General features: G+C 38.0%; 1 protein-coding gene and 1 long non-coding RNA gene across 3 annotated transcripts in view; one reads left to right on the plus strand and one right to left on the minus strand.

Annotated features, from left to right (window-relative positions):
• The window catches only part of ITGA2 (integrin subunit alpha 2), a 105,291-nt gene that overhangs the window by 78,126 nt on the left and 8,367 nt on the right, over positions 1-18,798 (plus strand). Inside the window, exons 17-27 of the mRNA XM_082382195.1 lie at positions 883-1,034; positions 3,286-3,396; positions 3,988-4,070; positions 6,322-6,463; positions 7,576-7,668; positions 8,654-8,730; positions 8,817-8,900; positions 12,250-12,352; positions 13,837-13,947; positions 14,898-15,002; positions 16,891-17,004. Coding sequence (XP_082238321.1) covers positions 883-1,034; positions 3,286-3,396; positions 3,988-4,070; positions 6,322-6,463; positions 7,576-7,668; positions 8,654-8,730; positions 8,817-8,900; positions 12,250-12,352; positions 13,837-13,947; positions 14,898-15,002; positions 16,891-17,004 — 1,175 coding nt within the window. The remainder of the gene's footprint in view (positions 1-882; positions 1,035-3,285; positions 3,397-3,987; positions 4,071-6,321; positions 6,464-7,575; positions 7,669-8,653; positions 8,731-8,816; positions 8,901-12,249; positions 12,353-13,836; positions 13,948-14,897; positions 15,003-16,890; positions 17,005-18,798) is intronic.
• Positions 982-16,884, minus strand: LOC309624418. Of its 2 annotated transcripts, XR_014241896.1 has the most exons (5): positions 15,059-16,884; positions 9,700-11,906; positions 8,057-8,724; positions 2,438-2,591; positions 982-1,095 (listed from the first exon to the last, which is right to left on the minus strand). It is a non-coding gene; the product is annotated as an uncharacterized lncRNA (long non-coding RNA). The 2 variants fall into 2 exon arrangements; XR_014241897.1 differs by lacking the exon at positions 15,059-16,884 and having other exon boundaries at positions 9,700-12,242.

Below are 18,798 nucleotides of genomic sequence, written 5' to 3' on the forward strand. Positions count from 1 at the left end.
TTTGTTTCTCATTTCCATTTCCCTAGGTTAGTATTATATAATACTAGTTAGTATTATACTTCCCTAGGTTAGTATATAAAACAGTATCTCTGTTTTATAGATGAGGAAATGGAGGTTCAAAGAGGTTAAGCAAATTGCCTAAAGCTCGTAAGTGGTGGGATTAGGATTCAAAGCATCTGTCTGATTCAGAACTTGTTACTGCAATGTTACATGCCTTTCCCCAAGTAAGCATCTAGAATATGCCAGGCACTAAACATGTCCCCTTAGAGTATCTAACTTAATCCCCAAATAACAGTGAATCCTCAAAACTGCACAGAAACAGCAGGAACATGGGATCTGATTTCAAAATTACCCACACTTTATTTCTGACCATGCCCTAGCTGTATGAACTGAGGTGAATTATTTTGAAAAATAGGATAATATTCTGCTCATAATCTGAAAAATAGGATAATAATATCCACATTCCAGGTTTATTGTAAAACTTGTATAACATATAAGAATGTGTTCAATTGTAGGCACTCAACAGTTCCTTTCCTTTTCATGTCACCACGTTATGGACAATGAAACCGATATTTGAGGAAGTAATTTGACCAACTTCATTCAGTAGATTTCCTGGTGGCGTATCTACTTTTCCTTCCACTGCATCAAGCCATGTTTCTTTGAATCACATTTCTTTGCATCCACAGTCACGTACTGACACATCATACCAGAGCTAGAATTACAAATATCATAGGCCATCCATGGTTCACAGTCCCTCAATAGAAAGACTGGTTTTTGTTCTCTTGAAGTCAAAGACTTTACCCAATAAGACACGATAAAACAGGGATGCTTTTTCCTTAAAAGTTTATTTGTAATAACATTTCTTTTTGACTTTTATTATAGCCATTGTATATAACATCACAATTGATGCAGACCAATATTCATCCAGAGTAACCTCCAGGGGATTATTTAAAGAAAATAATGAAAGGTGCTTGCAGAAGACCACGATAGTAAGTCAAGCACAGAGTTGCTCTGAGTACATCATCCACATACAGGTGAGGCCTCAGTCATCCCTTTCATCTCATTTCTTCTTAAAGACTAATGAATGGCGAAAGCCTAAAATGGAAGATTATGAGTTAGATAAATGCTTGTTCTTCTAGTTAATGCTTTTCTTATCTATGAACAGGAGTGTATTTCCTTTATACTAGTATATATGGTCACATTCTATTATTGTGTAAGTTAGTTGCATTAAATTTTATTTGGGATTGCAAGTAAAAGGGCTGAAAATAAGATTCTTAAAGAAATCAAGGACAGTGCTTTCTTAAATGTTTAACAGGAAGAACTTTTAGTTGACCATAAATTTTATTTTGACATTTTCATATGAGAAATTTTATTTATTTTTAAACGACTGAAAAGGACAATTCTAATTGTCCTTTCCATTATTGGATTAAATTGATATAGGTGAAGGATGGTAGATTATCAGGTAAAAATTATTGGCTATAATCTTATGCCATAATTACTACAGTTCACATGGATTTTGAAACTCTCCCAAGTAGGAAAAGTGCTTCTCAGGAGAAAACGAAAAGAAAATCTATTTTATAAATTACATGAATATTTCCCCCTAGAAACCATGTAATGGTATTTGAAAGTGTAATTTACTCAGGAAACTATTTTTAAAAGAGTTGTTTAAGAACTTTCCTAGAATGTGGTTCTCAGAGTTTAAGATGCATAAGAATTGCCAAGGAAACTTTTATAAAATGGATATTCTGGAACCCCGCCACCAGAAATTTGGGTTTGAAGGTCCAAGGAATGCGCAGGTCTAAGGGGCATCCCCAAATACTTCTGATGTAGATGGATGGTACAGAGATAACATCTCAAGAAATGCTAAGTATAAGAGTTGGAAAAACAAAGTTAATGGTCAGATGAACTAAAATCAGTTGAGTTATTTATATTCAAGTTGAAGGTTTCTTCTTTGTGAAGGCCTGGACTTTTTTGTTGTTAATGTGCCAATTATACAGCTTCTTTAAAGGAATAAAAGCCAGATTCCATTCTCTCTTACCCTTGTGCTAAGTGGTGGATCAAATTAAATGTGTAATCCATTGTGGGGGAATGAAGACAGCCAGGCTGTGGTGTATGTATGTATGTGTGTATATAGATATATCTCCTGTTCTCTGACATGTATACTTGTGAAGTTTTTACGAGGTGTGTGTTATTGTGGTCAGCTAAGACCACAGGTGTTCCAGGTAACACACCACATTTGCTATCAATACCAAAGTCCATCCTATGTGCCAACCCTGCAGCCAGCCGAGGACACATTTCCTTGTAGTCAGGAAGACATCGTAGTGGTCAGGCCCCTCCAAAAGGGCTCAAGATAGGAGTAAGTCCTGCCTGTGAACGAACTAAGAGATAATAAAGCTATCACGTCTAGGAAAATGCAGATTTCATTTTTAGTGCTTACCATTGTACAGACATTGTTCTTTCTTGAAGAAGAATGCTAGATGGCATTTGCAACCCTGCTTTGGCATTATTTTCATTTTTCAATAGACAGGAAACCTCAAAAACCGGAAGCGGCCCAGGCCTCCTGGAACACTGCAAATCCTCCACTGTTTTTACTAAAGACAAAGAGGAAATGTCGTACTTGTAGCTGGACAGTGTTGGTTTTAATGTCTGTAGAGTGACATGTGCATCATCTTCTATGTGCAAAAAGCAGTTCAGCCACTAACAGTCAGCTAGGCCAGAAGTTGGGGAGCTTGGTTTGAAGTGTGGGAAACACTTTTATCTGGTTTTGTAGACTAAAGTTAGATTCTAAGGAAGGGAGTCCTCTTGTCCATTCCTGACAGCCAACCCTGGGCACTTTCCCTTGTAGGTCCTAATATTCTCTTCCAGAGATTTGGTCAGGACACCTAAGGACTCCATAAGTCTTGGCAATAGGAATTGGAAGAACATGGCCAACAGCCCCAGAGCTTGGTACTGACAGAGGGGTCTTCTGAGCATTTAAAACTGGACATCTCATCTAAATATTGATAATTACTTGTGTATAAATAATGAGATTACTGATGAGCTTAACTAAGAATTACTGCTTCAAATTTTTACTGAGCCCAGGTTTTTAAGTCTCTTAGAAGCAGAGAGGCTAAGAGCAGACTTAGGACAGAAGTGAAGAAGCCAGAGCCTTGAAAATTCAAAACAGAGCTATTCTGCATGATTGAGAGTAGACTGTGTCCTTAATCATGAACACATTTGTGGTTGTTTTCTTGTTTTGAAGCTGCCGTGCCCTAATCAACTGACTCTGTGCATGTGTGTGTTTAGGAGCCCTCTGATGTTGTCAGCTCTCTGGATCTGTGTGTGAACATCAGTCTGGAAAACCCTGGCACTAACCCTGCCCTAGAAGCCTACTCTGAGACAGTCAAGGTCTTCAGTGTAAGTGTGATTTGCCCTTCTTGGAATTCAGACTAGCTGCCAAAGTTTCACAGTCACTGCCTTAGTGTTTGAAGGCTACTTAGGACATAGCCTTTAAGTTGTTAATTTTCTAACTGAAATACAGTTACTTATATGTAAAGTTTACCAGCATGTAATTTCCATGAAGGCAGGGATTTTTGTTTTCCTTGTTCCCTGCTCTATTCCCAGCACCTTGAGCAGTGTTTGGCCCACCGCAGGTGCTCAATAAATGTTTGTTGAAGAAATAAATAACAATAAAGTGAACACCTTGTGCTCACCACCCACTTAAAAAAAATAAAATGGTACCAATACCTCTGAAATTCTCTGTATCACTCCCCACCCCATCATACCCACTTTTATCTTGTTCCCCCAAAGCAAATCATCATCTTGAATTTTGCATTTATCAATGCTTTTCTTTCTGATGTTGCTAAACATGTATATATTCCTAAAACATTGTTTAGTTTTGCATGGTTTTGAACTTTATGTAAATGGAGTAATACTATATGTGTTCTTCCACAATTTGCTTTCTTAACTCAAGAGCAAATTTCTGGGATTATTTTTCCTTTTTTGTAGATCCCTTTCTATAAAGATTGTGGTGATGATGGAGTCTGCATCTCTGATCTAGTTCTAAATGTTCAACAGCTGCCAGCAGCTCAGTAAGTTTTGCTTTAAAGTTCAGCGAAAACTGTAGAAATAAAAGACACATTAGATTACTTCATTTGGGTGAATGTTTATGGAGATTTTTTTTCTATAAAAGAAACATCTATAACTCTTAAAAACCTTTAAAATCTAAATTTCAAAGTATCTAGGAATAAACTTAACCAAGGAGGTGAAAGACCTATACTCTGAAAACTATAAAACATTGATGAAGGAATCTGAAAATGATCCAAAGAAATGGAAAGATATCCTGTGCTCTTGGATTGGAAGAATTAATTTTGTTAAAATGTCCATACTGCCCAGAGCAAACTACAGATTTAATGCAATCTCTATCAAAATGTCCATGACATTTTTCACAGAACTAGAACAAATAATTCTAAAATTTATATGGAACCACAGAAGACCCCAAATTGTCAAAGCAATCTTGAGAAAAAAGAACAAAGTTAGAAGTGTCTTCAGACTATGCTACCAAGCTACAGTAATTAAAAGAGCATGGTACTGGCACAAAAACAGATATATAGATCATTGGAACATAATAGAGAGTCCTGAAATAAACCCATGTATTTATGATCAATTAGTCTATGACACAGGCAAGAATATACAATGGAGAAAAGACAATCCCTTCAATAAGTGGTGCTGAGAAGGCTGGACAGCTACATGTAAAAGAATAAAATTAGAACATTTTCTCACATCATATACAAAAATAAACACAAAATGGAGTAAGGACCTGAAACCATAAAACTCCTAGAAGAGTACATAGGCAGAACACTCTTTGACATAAATTGTAGCAGTATTTTTTCTGTTTCTGTCTCCTAAGACAAAAGAAATAAAAGCAAAAATAAATAAATGGGATCTAATTAAACTTAAGGGCTTATGCACAGCAAAGGAAACCATTGACAAAACAAAAAGACAACCCACTGAATGGGAGAAAATATTTGTAAATGATATGACCAATAAGGGGTTAATATCCAAAATATATAAACAACTCATACAACTCAAAAAACCAAACAACCCGATTAAAAAATGGGTAGAAGACCTGAATAGACATTTTCCCAAGGAAGACATACATATGGCCAACAAGCATATAAAAACATGCTCAACATCGCTAATCATCAGAGAAATGCAAATCAAAACCACAATGAGATGTCACCTCATACCTAGCAGGATGGCTATCATCAAAAAGAACACAACGAATGTTAGTGAGGATGTGGAGAAAAGGGAACACTTGTACACTGTTGGTGGGAATGTAAATTGGTGCAGCCACTATGGAAAGCAGTATGGCGGTTTCTCGAAAAACTAAATATAGAACTACCATATGATCTAGCAATTCCACTCCTGGATATGAATCCAAAGAAAACAAAAACACTAATTCAAAAAGATAGATGCACCCCAATGTCCATAGCAGCATTATTTACAATAGCCAAGATACGGAAGTAACCTAAGCGTCCATCAACAGATGAATGGATAAAGAAGATGATGTGACACACACACATATATATACGTACATACACACACATTTATATATACAATGGAATATTACTCAGCCATAAAAAGGATAAAATTCTGCCATTTGCAATAAACATAGATGGACCTAGAGCATATTATGCTTCATGAAATAAGTCAGAGAAAGACAAATACTTTGTTATCACTTATATAGAGAATCTAAAAAATAAAACAAACATATATAGCAAGACAGAAATAGACTCACAGTTAAAAATAATAAACTAGTGGTTACCAGTGGGCAGAAGGAAGGAGGAAGGGGAAAAACAGAGGTAGGGGATTAAGCGATACAAACTACCATGTATAAAATAGATAGGTAATAAGCATATATTGTACAGCACAGCAAAATATAGCCATTATTTTGTAATAACTTTAAATGGAGTATAATCTCTGAAAAGATTGAATCACTATGTTGTACACCTGAAACTAATCTTGTAAATCAACTATATGTCAATAAAAAAAAAAACATAAATTTCAATTTCTCTCATCCATATAGAAGTAAAACACTAAGAAATATAAAACCACTTGTATTTGGATGGTGCTTTTTTCTGCAATGTAATTAAAAGCAACAAAAAAGAAAATCCAGTAGCATTTAGTCATTCATTGTCAATATTATTTTACTATGAAGATAATTTATTATTAAGCAATTTTCTGTCTTCTAAATAGTAAATCTAGAGGTTTTTTTTAATGAGTAAAGTGTTTGAATACTGTAATGACTTTTTTTCTTTTTCTCCTTTTTACTTTTAACAGACAACAGCCCTTCATTGTCAGCAACCAAAACAAAAGGTTAACATTTTCAGTAACACTGAAAAACAAAAAGGAAAGTGCATACAACAGTGGGATTGTTGTTGATTTTTCAGAAAATCTGTTTTTTGCTTCCTGGTCCATGCCGGTATGTGAAGGCACCCTGTGTTAACTGCTGATCTGTTTCCTACTTGTTGTCAATTACCGTCTCCCTTATACTCAAATCTCCATGTCCTCTGTGTTTTCTGAAGAAACACCTTAACCCTGAGCATGATCAGTCCTGACTTGTGGTTCCCAACTAGTTAAACCACTTGAGAACACAGCCTGGCTGTGTATCTAGACCAATTCTGCTTCACAGCTTGGGTCAGTTTTCCTTTGCCCTGACACTTGGCAGTAGTAGCCAGACTCTACAATAAACTCTCCTCAAGCCATCTGTGTGATGAGGCTTCCTCGGTGCCGCACAGATGCTGGGAGCTGCACTTGCTCTGAGAAATTAGAGTCCCACAGCTCAGCCCGAGCTTAGTAACCACAGGTCTTGCTGCTGCCAAGATGCTGCATTCCAATGAGGTCAGTTAATCATGTTGACTTGATCGCTATACCAGGAACACACTTGCCCATGAATGTCCCCCTGGTCCCTCCTCTGCCACCAAGCAGTGAAAAGGAGAGAAGGAAAAAGCTGAGATTTTCCAAATTCACTATTTGATGAAAGGATTAAAAAATGGTTTCATCCAGTTTAAAGTCAATGTGAACTTAATAGATTTAGTGTTCTAAACCTATTCTGACTTCAGTGTTTAAATTTCTTGTGCCAAATGACAACTTCTTATTTTAAAGAGAAAAAAACCTGAAGAAAACTAAAATGATTCTTTAAATTATTTAAGGTATAAACAAAAACTATATTTTGTCTTTCTCTTGAAACTACAACTTTGAAATATACTGAGAGAAAAGTATATATTAAAGACAGCATTTCTAAATAGTGGATTAAAGTTATTTTGTGCTTCTGAAATATAAGAAATATGATTTATTTCTGGGTAAAATTCCAGTATTTGACCTCTCCTTTGTCTTGTTGGGTGTCCTGCTTAGCAATAAAAAAAGAGTATGTTAGCCACTTGGACAATTCATACAAGACTTTCAAGTCATGGTGTGAACCAACTTTACTGCTAGAATTTCCAGGTGGTTTATACATCCTTCAGCACGTATGTGCGTGTGCATGCACACATACACACATTGCATACTAATCATTGTTTCCTTGGTCTCATTCAGGTTGATGGGACAGAAGTGACATGCCAGATTGCTTCATCTCAGAAGTCTGTTACCTGCAATGTGGGCTACCCTGCTTTAAAAAGGGAACAACAGGTACACCTTGCATTTTATCCTTAAATCCATGCTGGCTCCTCCTTGCCATTGGTGTTAACCAATGAACCATCTTTATTAGGTATCGTCATTTGATAGGCACCACAAAATAACTGCCTGCATGGGTTTTTAAAAATTTTTTTTTTTTATACAGCAGGTTCTTATTAGTTACCTATTTTATACACATCAGTATATATATGTCAATCCCAATCTCCCAATTCATCCCACCACCACCACCACCGCCCCGCCGCTTTCCCCCCTTGGTGTCCATACGTTTGTTCTCTACATCTGTGTCTCAATTTCTGCCCTGCAAACCGGTTCATCTGTACCATTTTTCTAGGTTCCACATATATGCGTTAATATACGATATTTGTTTTTCTTTCTGACTTACTTCACTCTGTATGACAGTCTCTGTGTCCATCCACATCTCTACAAATGACCCAATTTCGTTCCTTTTTATGGCTGAGTAATATTCCATTGTATATATGTACCACATCTTCTTTATCCATTTGACTATCAATGTTGCCTGCATATTTAGAGGAAGTTTTTAAATATCTGCATGTTTTCTTTAAGTTATTAATAAAAGTGGGATTTTCCCCTGTGCAGTTCATTCCCAAAGGCACATACAATATAGAAAGTTCTTTATTTCTGAACACATTGACCAACACTGGTCAAAGTGCTTTACAGAGTCATGGATATCATTTTTAACCCCTGGTAAGCAAATTTTACATCAGCACAAAGCCTTCAAATTCAGATAAGTGTAAGTGCCTGTGATGTGCTGTATGTATATGTCAGGTGAATTCAGTTCTATTCTGAAGGTAAGGCAAGGTGGACAAATACATAGATATTCTACAAATTATAAAGCTTAAGGTTTATAAAATTCAGAATCAAATGGGAGTGAGTTTACTTTTATGGGACACTTTTTTTTTTCATGTTGGTCCCGGAGCACAAAGCGTCATAGATTGATGAATTTTCATTTTGTGTATAGGTGACTTTCACTATTAACTTCGACTTCAATCTTCAAAACCTTCAGAATCAGGCCTCTGTCAGTTTCCAAGCCTTAAGGTAAAACATGATGAAGTCATGAGTTAATGATGGGTGGCTTTTCTAATATTTCTCTTTCATTAATTTCCTCATGTTCCTTTCAATAGTGAAAGCTACGAGGAAAACAAGGCAGATAATTCAGTCAACTTCAAACTCTCTCTGCTGTATGATGCCGAAATTCACATAACAAGGTAGGTGAAACAGTGGGCAGCCTGTGACCGTGGACATCACTCTGGCTCATAACATATTTGGTTCATGACTGAACAAGTCCTCTATATGCTCATTCTTAACTGGGGAATTTGAATTAAAATATTTCCTCCTTGTCAACTAAAACAGAAGTCCAGGGACAAAGTGGTCCCTAGGGGAATCTTGAGGGACTCTTTAGGTTTATTGACTAAGAGAAACACCAGAAAGACAAAGGAATAATCCTCTGTCACACGCCAAGGGAAACTCCCCCGCAGGCCCTCGGACGGGCTGTCAAAGCAGAACTCGCAGGGCCCCGAGGAGTTGCCGCCACTTCCTTCTCCACGCCTGTGTCCTACTGTCTACATGAGATCTCAAGCAATGTCCACACTCCTGGACGCTGAAGCCCCAAACACAAATACTGAATCTAGTTACAGAAAATTAGTTTCTGGGTGGAAAATTCCTGACATAGCAGATTAGGGGTTTCTTCCAACCAGGAGAAAATGAGGCATTTTTCAAAAGAGGTCATCCAGAAGGACATGAGTTATTCCATTTTCTTGCCCGCCCAAAGCAAGTAAACCTGAGAGCACCAGGCAAAATGGTACTAGTTGATACCAGTTATCTTGAATTGTTCAGAGAGACATGTGTCTTGAGAGGTGAATAACATGTAGACCCCACAGGGGCTAATAGGATCACCTTCAAGAAGGGAAGTGGGTTCATGGGCACAGACACATTGGGGCACAGCTATGCAGGTACACAGGCTGCAGGTGACACCCATTTCCAAGCCTGGGAACCAGAGTTCTCTACCTGCTGAAACACTAAGGCAGCTTTGCAGCACAGATCAGTGACCCCTGGAAAACACGCAGCGGTGTATCCCCAAGGAGCCACGCTTCAAAGCGTCCAGTGACTGCAGATTTCTCTAACATCGCTCCAGCCCCTAAAGCATGGAATATGTAGATCATCCAACAGATCCCTGAGCAAAAACAAAAAGGAAAATATGTCATTATGTCTAGAGCTAGAGACACATGAGCAAAGATGAAAAGAATGCTTCCTTATCGAGTGAGTTGCAAACAGCAAAAGCAGAAACAAAGTATAGCCCAAGTCATCCATCCCTGAAAAATTATTCAGTAACTGCAGATTTCAAAGGGCCCTCAGCTGCTAAAATAAGTAACTGAAAACAGATGCAGCCAAAGAGATTGATAGCACCACATTACCTGATTTTTTTCCTTCCTACCTTTAATGCTTCTTTCTCATCCTGAATGCTTTTTGTTAATAGAGCCTTTTTCTAATTCCATTCTTCCACCATGGCCAATTTTTTCAGATATTTTAAGATGAAATAAATACAATACTGAAGTGGGACTTCACTTTTACTAACATCTTAGCTATGTATTTTTTGTGATGGTAAATTGGATTCTCAGACATTCTCCTATTCTTTTAAGTGTATCATGCAGTTAAAAAAAATATGGAGAATTTTAAAGAATAAAGCTAAAGTGGCTCCTAATCCTACCTCTCAGATAATTTCTCTTAATGTCTTTTCTAAAAAAAGATATTAAATGTACATGGATAGAAAATCCAAACATTACAGAAACATACACAACAGAAAGTGAAATCATCCCTCCGCATCTCCTCTGGTCATTTTGTAGATGACTAACTTGACTGTTTTCAGAATACCTTCCAGATACAGGGTTTATTTACCTACCAGGATATATGCATCACACACACACACACACACACACACACACACACAGAGTTTACTTTTTTTGAAAAAAAGTCCTACCCAATTATTGAGTATATCCCTTAGGAATCACTTTGATACTGTATAAGTGTGTAATTATTTTGTGCAAATATGATGGATGGAAATAGATGACAGTAGAGTTACTTCTAAAACAGGATCCGCCTGAGTATAGCTAACTGCTAATATAAATATATTGATCAATACTTAAGTAACTGAAGGAACACTTAAGTAACATGGAAAAATACTGGATCTCTTTAAAATGCAAAAACAGAGCATATTAATCAATTTAAAAACTGGCCATACTTAGGGGCTCGCACAAAGATCTTCTGGAAGGCAAAGGGAATAATTCATGGACATACAGCCAGACTTTCTGTTTTATTTTCTTTTATTGTAATTAATTTTTATTGGGGTCAGGCTTTCTGTTTCAAATCCTAGTCAGTTTTCCCATTTTCCATGTAAGGCTGACAAATCATTGTTTCCTCTCATAGACATAACCTTGACAAATACTACATCTATTTAAGTCCCTATGGCATATTTTCCTTTTGAGAATTTGGGAAAAAATTCTAAGGCATAAAAAAAGAAAAAGGCAAGATTTTCAGTAAAGAAACCAAAAAACTCTATCTCAGAAAATATCCAATTTTTTTTTTTTTTTTTTTTTTTTTGGAAATAGAATCAACATCCTGTAGTTAGGATAAATTGTCTGTTGGGAATAAATATTGCTTCTCAGACTCCCATCCCTGCTATCTACCCTCCACCCCTCAATGAAGCTACCCTAGTTGAAATCCATCCTCAGATTCCCAGAAATGAGTGAAGAGAGGGAATGGTATTCAGTTACCTTCCAGTCTGAGTGGTCCTGTGGGGTTCCCTCTGGCCTGGTCATCACTTCACTTGCAAACCCTGCTCAGCAGCCCCAAGCAAAGAAGTCCAATTAGGCCAGTGCCTCTAGGCCTAGTCTAATAAAACTCCTGGGTCAGCCACCTTAGAGATGGTCTGTATGGTCAGTGGTGGAAACAGACTGACCAACCCCAATTCAGACCAAAGCGTCAGAGCTGGTTTGGAACTAGGGAAGAATAGCAAGAGGGAATAATAAGTAAAATGTATACCCCGTTTCACAGGCATCCAGTGATGAGTAGTGCAGGAGCTAATGCCCGATATCTTATCATGGTATTTCAGCCATCATACCAAGTGGAGACTCCTCTGCCTTATAAATCCATTCACCCAATCAATAAGGACCAAGTGGCCACTGTATTAACACACCTGTCAATATATCTTGACACACCTGTCAAGATATAATATCTTGAGAAGAGTTTCACTACAAATTCTTAAGTAATACATTTGTATTTATTTTAGAAACTTTACAACTGACACACATATAAGACAAAGAATCTCAGCAGAATGATCATTAAGGGATATGTTTTGAAAGGAACTTGTTTTAGCCTTAGAAGTGTATACTGGATCATAAGTCCATAATAAGCATTTGTTTTCATTTAATGTTTTGTACCTAAATGTAAACTCTTTCACTTGTAAAATAAGCTAGAAGATATTTAGATAAAAGAAATATTAAACTTCAAGAACACAACAGCATAACTAAAATATTCGGCTTTGCAAACATCATCCAACAGATCTACCAACATAAATTTTTATGAAGTCGCCTCGGATGGGAATATTCCTTCTATTGTGAACAATTTTGAAGATATTGGTCCAAAATTCATCTTCTCCATTAAGGTTGGTAAGCCTAACATAAGAATGGAAAATCAAGAGAAAGGGGGAAAAAAATGAGGGCAGGAGGAGAAGAAGAGAGTAAAAAGAAGTTGAAATACACCAGTGGTTCTCAAACTTGAGCACGCATTAGAATCACCTGGAGTCTTGTTAAAACACATGTCACTGGGCTCCATCTCCAGTGTTTCTGATTCAGAAGGTCTGGGGTGGACCTAACAATGTGCAGTTCTAACAAGTTCCCAGGTGATGCTGATGCTTCTGGGCCGGGTGCCATACTTTGAGAACTACTAAGGTAGACCATTGATAAGTAAACAGGTGGGCCTTGTACATAGCTATGTGTTCTGGGTAAGGGATAATCGATGTATTTTGAAAGCAAATGTTGCACATTAATCAACAGAGCAGTAATATAATGATACTACTATGGACAAAAGTCTCTGAAATATAATCAGTATGCCAATTTATCCTTGGAAACCACTTCTATTTGAGAAGCTCACCATTTGTATACAAATATTTATTTTGTACAGTCATGCTAAGTAGTATATAAAAATATTTTAAAATCAGTTTCTATTGGCTATTACTTAGTAATTATTAAAGTTTGTTTTCAGTTATATAAAGAGAAATGAATTTATGAGAGAATGATATTTTATAATAACATTGCATAAACTTTGGAAATTAAAAAGGGAAGAATCCATCCACCGCCCTTAATCATTACCATTTTATTTTTGTACATTTCCTATAAGTCTTTCACATGGTTGCAACTCTATAATTCAGTGATTTAAAAAGTCCTTAAAGGAGTCTTGATTTGTGATCCAGATACTGGAATTTATAAAATGTACATGGTATTTGGCAACTACTTTTTTAATAAAACATTTAGTCAATTAGTAGTAAATATTATAAAATAATATTCAAAGAGCTTGTAGTAAGTATCAGCCTTTGTATGAAGTGCTTTATGTATGTTAACCCATTTAATTCCCAGATCAGTTATGAGATTGATAGGATTATTATTCCTATGAGTGTTCTTTAAAATGTTTAACAACCAGTAGGGCATGAGCCCTGCACAATTAGGACAGACTTTCCACCAGCGAGAACAGAGGCTGTATCTGTGCATACCTACTGATTTGCCCATTATCTTTATTTTACAAATGAGAAAACTGAAGCATAAAGAGGTCAAGTACCTTGCCCAAGCCACACTGCTAGTCAGGGGCAGAGTGGGACTCTATGCCCTAGCAGACCAAACCCACAGATGGTATGTGTTTTTAATCACCTCCTAAGTCACAAATTATTTACCAGTTAAAATTGTAGATGTTGATATTCTTCCAAGAGGTAAAACACAGCGAGCCAAAGAGTGACCATGAAGTAATGACTCACTTTCATATGGACTCACTCTTACCACTTAATAGTTGCCCCTCATCAACACTGAGGTTATTGATCACGTTCCTTCCAACATGTGTATGATGTAGCGGCAATCAGAACGTTTTCTTACTACATAGGTAACAACAGGAAGTGTTCCTGTCAGCATGGCATCTGTAATCATCCATATCCCTCAATACACCAAAGGCAAGAACCCGCTGATGTACCTGACTGGGGTGCACACGGACCAGGTAAGTGCAGCCAAATTGCCTATAAAAACGTGTACCTTCCATACGGAAATGTTCCATGAGGTGGGGGTGATCATGTCTGCATCATATAGACAAGAAATTAAAAAGATAACCCCTATGCACCCTGAGTGCCAGGTAACTAGCAGTTAATTTCATATTAGAAGCAGGATATCGTTATAAGAAATGTCTGAGTCTAGGGATGTACAGATGGCAGAAATTATTAAAACCTCCTTCTGACCAGCTGAAGATCTGACTGTGTCAGAGCCCTGTTTATAGAGAAGTTAGTTGGCTGGGAAGTGAGAGGTTGAACCCATAGTGGGAGAGTAGCTGGTCTTCAAGCTGCCAGCCTGGATTTTCAACTGGTAGTTGTCAACCTTGGTTGCTCATTTAATCACCTGGGTCGCTTTTTAAATGTGTGCTGCCCAGACCTACCCCAGGCAATTAAATCAGAATCTCCAGGGCTAAGGCTCTAGCACCAGTGTTTTTCTTTAAAAGCCCTCTGGGTATTTCTCTAAAAGCCCCCCGGCTACAGAGGTGCTGTAGCCAAACCCCTGACAGTGGCTCAGCCATAGTCTAGCACTTAGCTAATGCTACAGCAGTGTTACTTCCGTGCTGTTTATAGGTGACTACAGGAAAGCAAAATCCTAAACTGTTCCACAGAAAAGAACCCTGAATTAAATAAATCACTCACAGACAATTGTTATTACAAATTTGTGTCATCACATGTGGGCTGCAAGAACCAGCGCCATGCCATCGACTCACATCAGGAGGATTTGAATACTTCAGGGTTTACATTAGTGATGAACAGAAGTGTGGCCAGGTCAGCACAGTGAAGAGAATCCGGGGAGCCCCTCCCCTGCCCCAACATGTGACAATAGGATTTCCTAACAAGTCGAAAATAACATCATAAACCATCTTGCTTCCTAAGACTGATTTGATGTTCTTCTTTGTAGGCTGGTGACATCAGTTGCAAAGCCGAAATAAATCCACTGAAAATAGGACAAACATCATCTTCTGTATCTTTCAAGGGTGAAAATTTCCGTCATGTAAAAGAATTGGTGAGGACAGGTTAATGGGGTGAAAACTTCCTTTAGTGATTCATTGTTTGTTTTACCTGGAAATTGAGGCACTTCTTTTTTCCTGCCACCTCAGGTGGTAGAACTTTCCTATTTTGCCTTTGATGATCTGTGTGAATCAAGAAAATACACGCTGAAATCTAGGTTATTGGAATTATTATTTATGCCATTATTATAAAATACATGTTCCAAATTTCATGATATTAAAAGGACTCCATGTCAAACTGTGTCATGCACGTTGGAAACGTTGCAAAGAGCTGAGCGGGAGCTGGGCATGTTTGGGAGGTGAAGCCCCCTCACCTCCTGCACATAATCACTGATGTCTTCTATTGAGCTGTTAAATTTGACTCTCTGACCACCCTTCTCTGTTTTCAATATTTTGTCATCTCCTGTTCGAGAGTTATGCCACTTTTTTGGGAAAGACACTTGTGTAGCATCTAGCATGGTGCTTGGCACATATGAAGTATTCAAATAAGCAAACATTTAGTAAACAGTAAAAGCTAAACCAACCTCAGTTCTCCCCTATGAACAACTTTGAAATTCTCCTGTTTTTCTTTTATTGCAATTATTTTATTTCATGAAGGATGGGAAAATAGGAGAATGAACAGTTTCTTATTTAAGTAACTATAGTGTAATTACAGTGTAAATGTGGTCTAAATCTGAACAGAGGTATGTAAAAATGCTCAGGAGAAACTCATCTCAGGGTATGAGATGAGTTATACCTCTCAGCATTTTCCTTATTTTTGTGAAAATGTTTTGATTTTGTAAAAAAGGCAACTTCTGTGAACAATATAGAGGAGACATAACACGAAAAACAAAGAAGAAACTAAAGTTCTCCAGAAATCTAACAGCTGACCACTTAACATTTAATGAACATTCTTCTTTACCTCTAATCATTAACCTACATATAAGCACATGTACACTGCTACATAAATGGACCAAGCTACCTTTTTTCATTGGCTGGTATATCACAGATCTTTTAATAGGCTTTATTTTTAGAGCAATTTTAGGTTCACAGCAAAATTGAGTCTAAATTACAGAAATTTCCCATATACCTCTTGCCCCACTTACCCACAGCCTCCTACACTATGAACCCGCCGCCCCCCCCGCCCCCCTGCCCAGAGTGGTACATTTGTTTCAATTGATGAACCTACACTGACACATCATAATTACCCAAAGTCCATGGTTTACATTAGGTTACCCTTGATGTACGTTCTATCGGTTTGGACGAACGTACAATGACATGGATCCACTGTTACGGTGTGCAGAATGGTTCACCGCCCAGAAACTCCTCTGTGCTCCACCTGTTCATCCCTCCTTCCCCCCTAACCCTTGGCAACCACTGATTCTTTTACTGACAACTTTTTTAAAATTCAAGGAGTGCATCTGTATCATGAGGTTACTGACTAAATTGTACTACATTTTGTGTATGTATATTCAATAATTAACTAGTGCACTGCTGATAAACACGGATTGTTTAGTCTTTTGGGTTTTTTAAAATTTTTATTTTACACTGGAGTATAGTTGATTAACAGTCTTGTGCGGGTTGTTGTTTCTCTTTAACTCTGAGAAACAGTAGTTCAGTAAACAGGCCTGCTGTACTCTTCTGCACACACTTATGATTATCTCCTGAGGCCTTCCACACAGATGGGAAGCGGCAGGGGCAAAGGACATGCACTTTTTACATTTTGAAGCAAAGTGCTAAAAATCTCCAGAAGAAGAGTTGTAACTAGTAATAGTTCATGAGATTGCTGATTTCCTTAGATCCTTCCCAGTACTGGGTTTTACCTGTCTTTGTAAAATTTTGGTGTTTATTTTTTAAAGCCCGTACTAACTCTCTCTTCTTTTACCCTTGACTCCAACCTGAAAGAACTGCAGAACCGCTTCATGTAGTAACGTCACCTGCTGGCTGAAAGACCTTCAGGTGAAAGGAGAATACTTCCTTAATGTGTCTACCAGAATTTGGAACGGGACTTTTGCAGTAGTAAGTATCAGCTTTGTTTATTTGGCTCATTGATAGCAATGAAACATAAGCCTTCACTGTCAATAAGGTCGCACCCTCTGACAAAATTAGCATTCTGACTAATGTCAGCCGTGCCCAGTGACCCAGGGCAATCTTACCTTGGAAGGCAGTATGCTTCCATCCCTTTCCAAAGCTTGCTCAACCTGGCTGGGCCTCAGAATCACCTGGGCTGCTTGTAAAGCATCTGCTTCATAGATTCCATGCCAACCTACTACAGCAGAATCTCTGGAAATGGTGTCAGGATCCCCTCGGCTGCCTGGGGTGCGGTGGGCCACCTGCTCTGTCTTCCTCCTCCTCCTCTTGACTTTTCTGACTTCTGGTCTCCTCCACCACACCCAAATCAAAGTGCCTCAATTCCTTGTGCTCCCAGGTGACTGTTGATTGATCTCAAACTACCTGGTAGATGAATCTAACCTACGAATCCATCGTCCTATATTAGAGCCAGGTGTAACCACTCTGCTCTCCTGTTTTTAATCCCTTCTCTGGTGGAAGCCCCGGTGTGCTTACAGTTTTTTTAAGTCATTTCAATCTCACAACGAGTTTGAGGAATGTGCCAGAATGATGTCAGAGTGTTTTTCCAATTGGCAGGTGTGACTTGGCAGTAGTGATATCTGCTTTCAGCAGAGATTTCGGTAGCCAGAATTTCAATCTGGCACGAAGTGTAAGGATGGACAGAGCTCCTTACATCTGACTACATAAGCGGCGAGCTGTTCATTTTACTAACACTGGCTCTGATTGAGGCAGCAAAATAGAAATTAGTTTGAAACCTCCAGGGGGCCTTGTGGCTCTCAGTGAATTTTTTTTAAACGAATAAATCAGTCTTCAAGGTGCTCACCAACCATACCCTATTCCCTATTTTCTAACCACTTCATGATCTCTCCAACAAACCCCTCCCTGCTATGGAGTTTTATGTCACATCAGAGAACTTGGCTCCCTCCGAACTTGGCCCCGGAACCAAAATATAAGCAATATTCTTCGATAAAGACATAATAGAAAGAGGAATTGTGAAAGGCAGGTGGAAAACTAGAGAAGTGGAGGAGTGATGAGTTGGGTTGTCTCCTTGTTTGCCTTTATTTGGTTTTCTTGTTAGTTGCATTTGCTTTCAAGCCTTCAGGATGCCTCTAAATCCTGTAAGATGCAAAGCAGGCAGTTATACCATCATCCCAGCTGCTGCAGTTTGGTGCTCAGTTTTACCCGTTGGATCTTGGCTCCTTGGATTTGAGGAACAAATGTTTTCATAGTAACCTTTGCCAGCTGGGAAGGAAAACGGACTGTTGCAAATCAAAAGGCAATCACCCCGGCTCTGTAAAAAGCATTTGGTTTTTCTTGAGTTTGTTTAAAGCTACATCATTTTAACTGTAAGACTTTTTATAGTACCTTCCCCAAGGTTTTCAGAAGCAGCAGTTTCATTTCTGGAAGCAAAATTCTGAAGAAGTGTATTATTTATGCTTTTTCAACATGGTTATGATAGTTAAGCTGAAAAACACCCCTGAGAGTTATTGCATATCAAGTCCTACACATCTTCCTCCTTCATGAAAGGTCAAATGTTTATCCCCACCTTGTTTTGAACCATTTCAACAGTGGATGTTCTCAGACCATCTAGGAGATCCAGTCTGAAATATGAATCCTACTTCCTGTATTAGAGCCCATGAATATACTAACTTTTGCCCTTTTTCTGAGGCAGTGCAAGTCAACTTAACGTTTCAAGTAATTTCATCACAAATTGATTGCTCAGGTTTCCAAATCAGTGGCATT

Source organism: Balaenoptera borealis (assembly GCF_965194805.1).
Source record: "Balaenoptera borealis genome assembly, chromosome: 2".
NCBI lineage: Eukaryota > Metazoa > Chordata > Mammalia > Artiodactyla > Balaenopteridae > Balaenoptera > Balaenoptera borealis.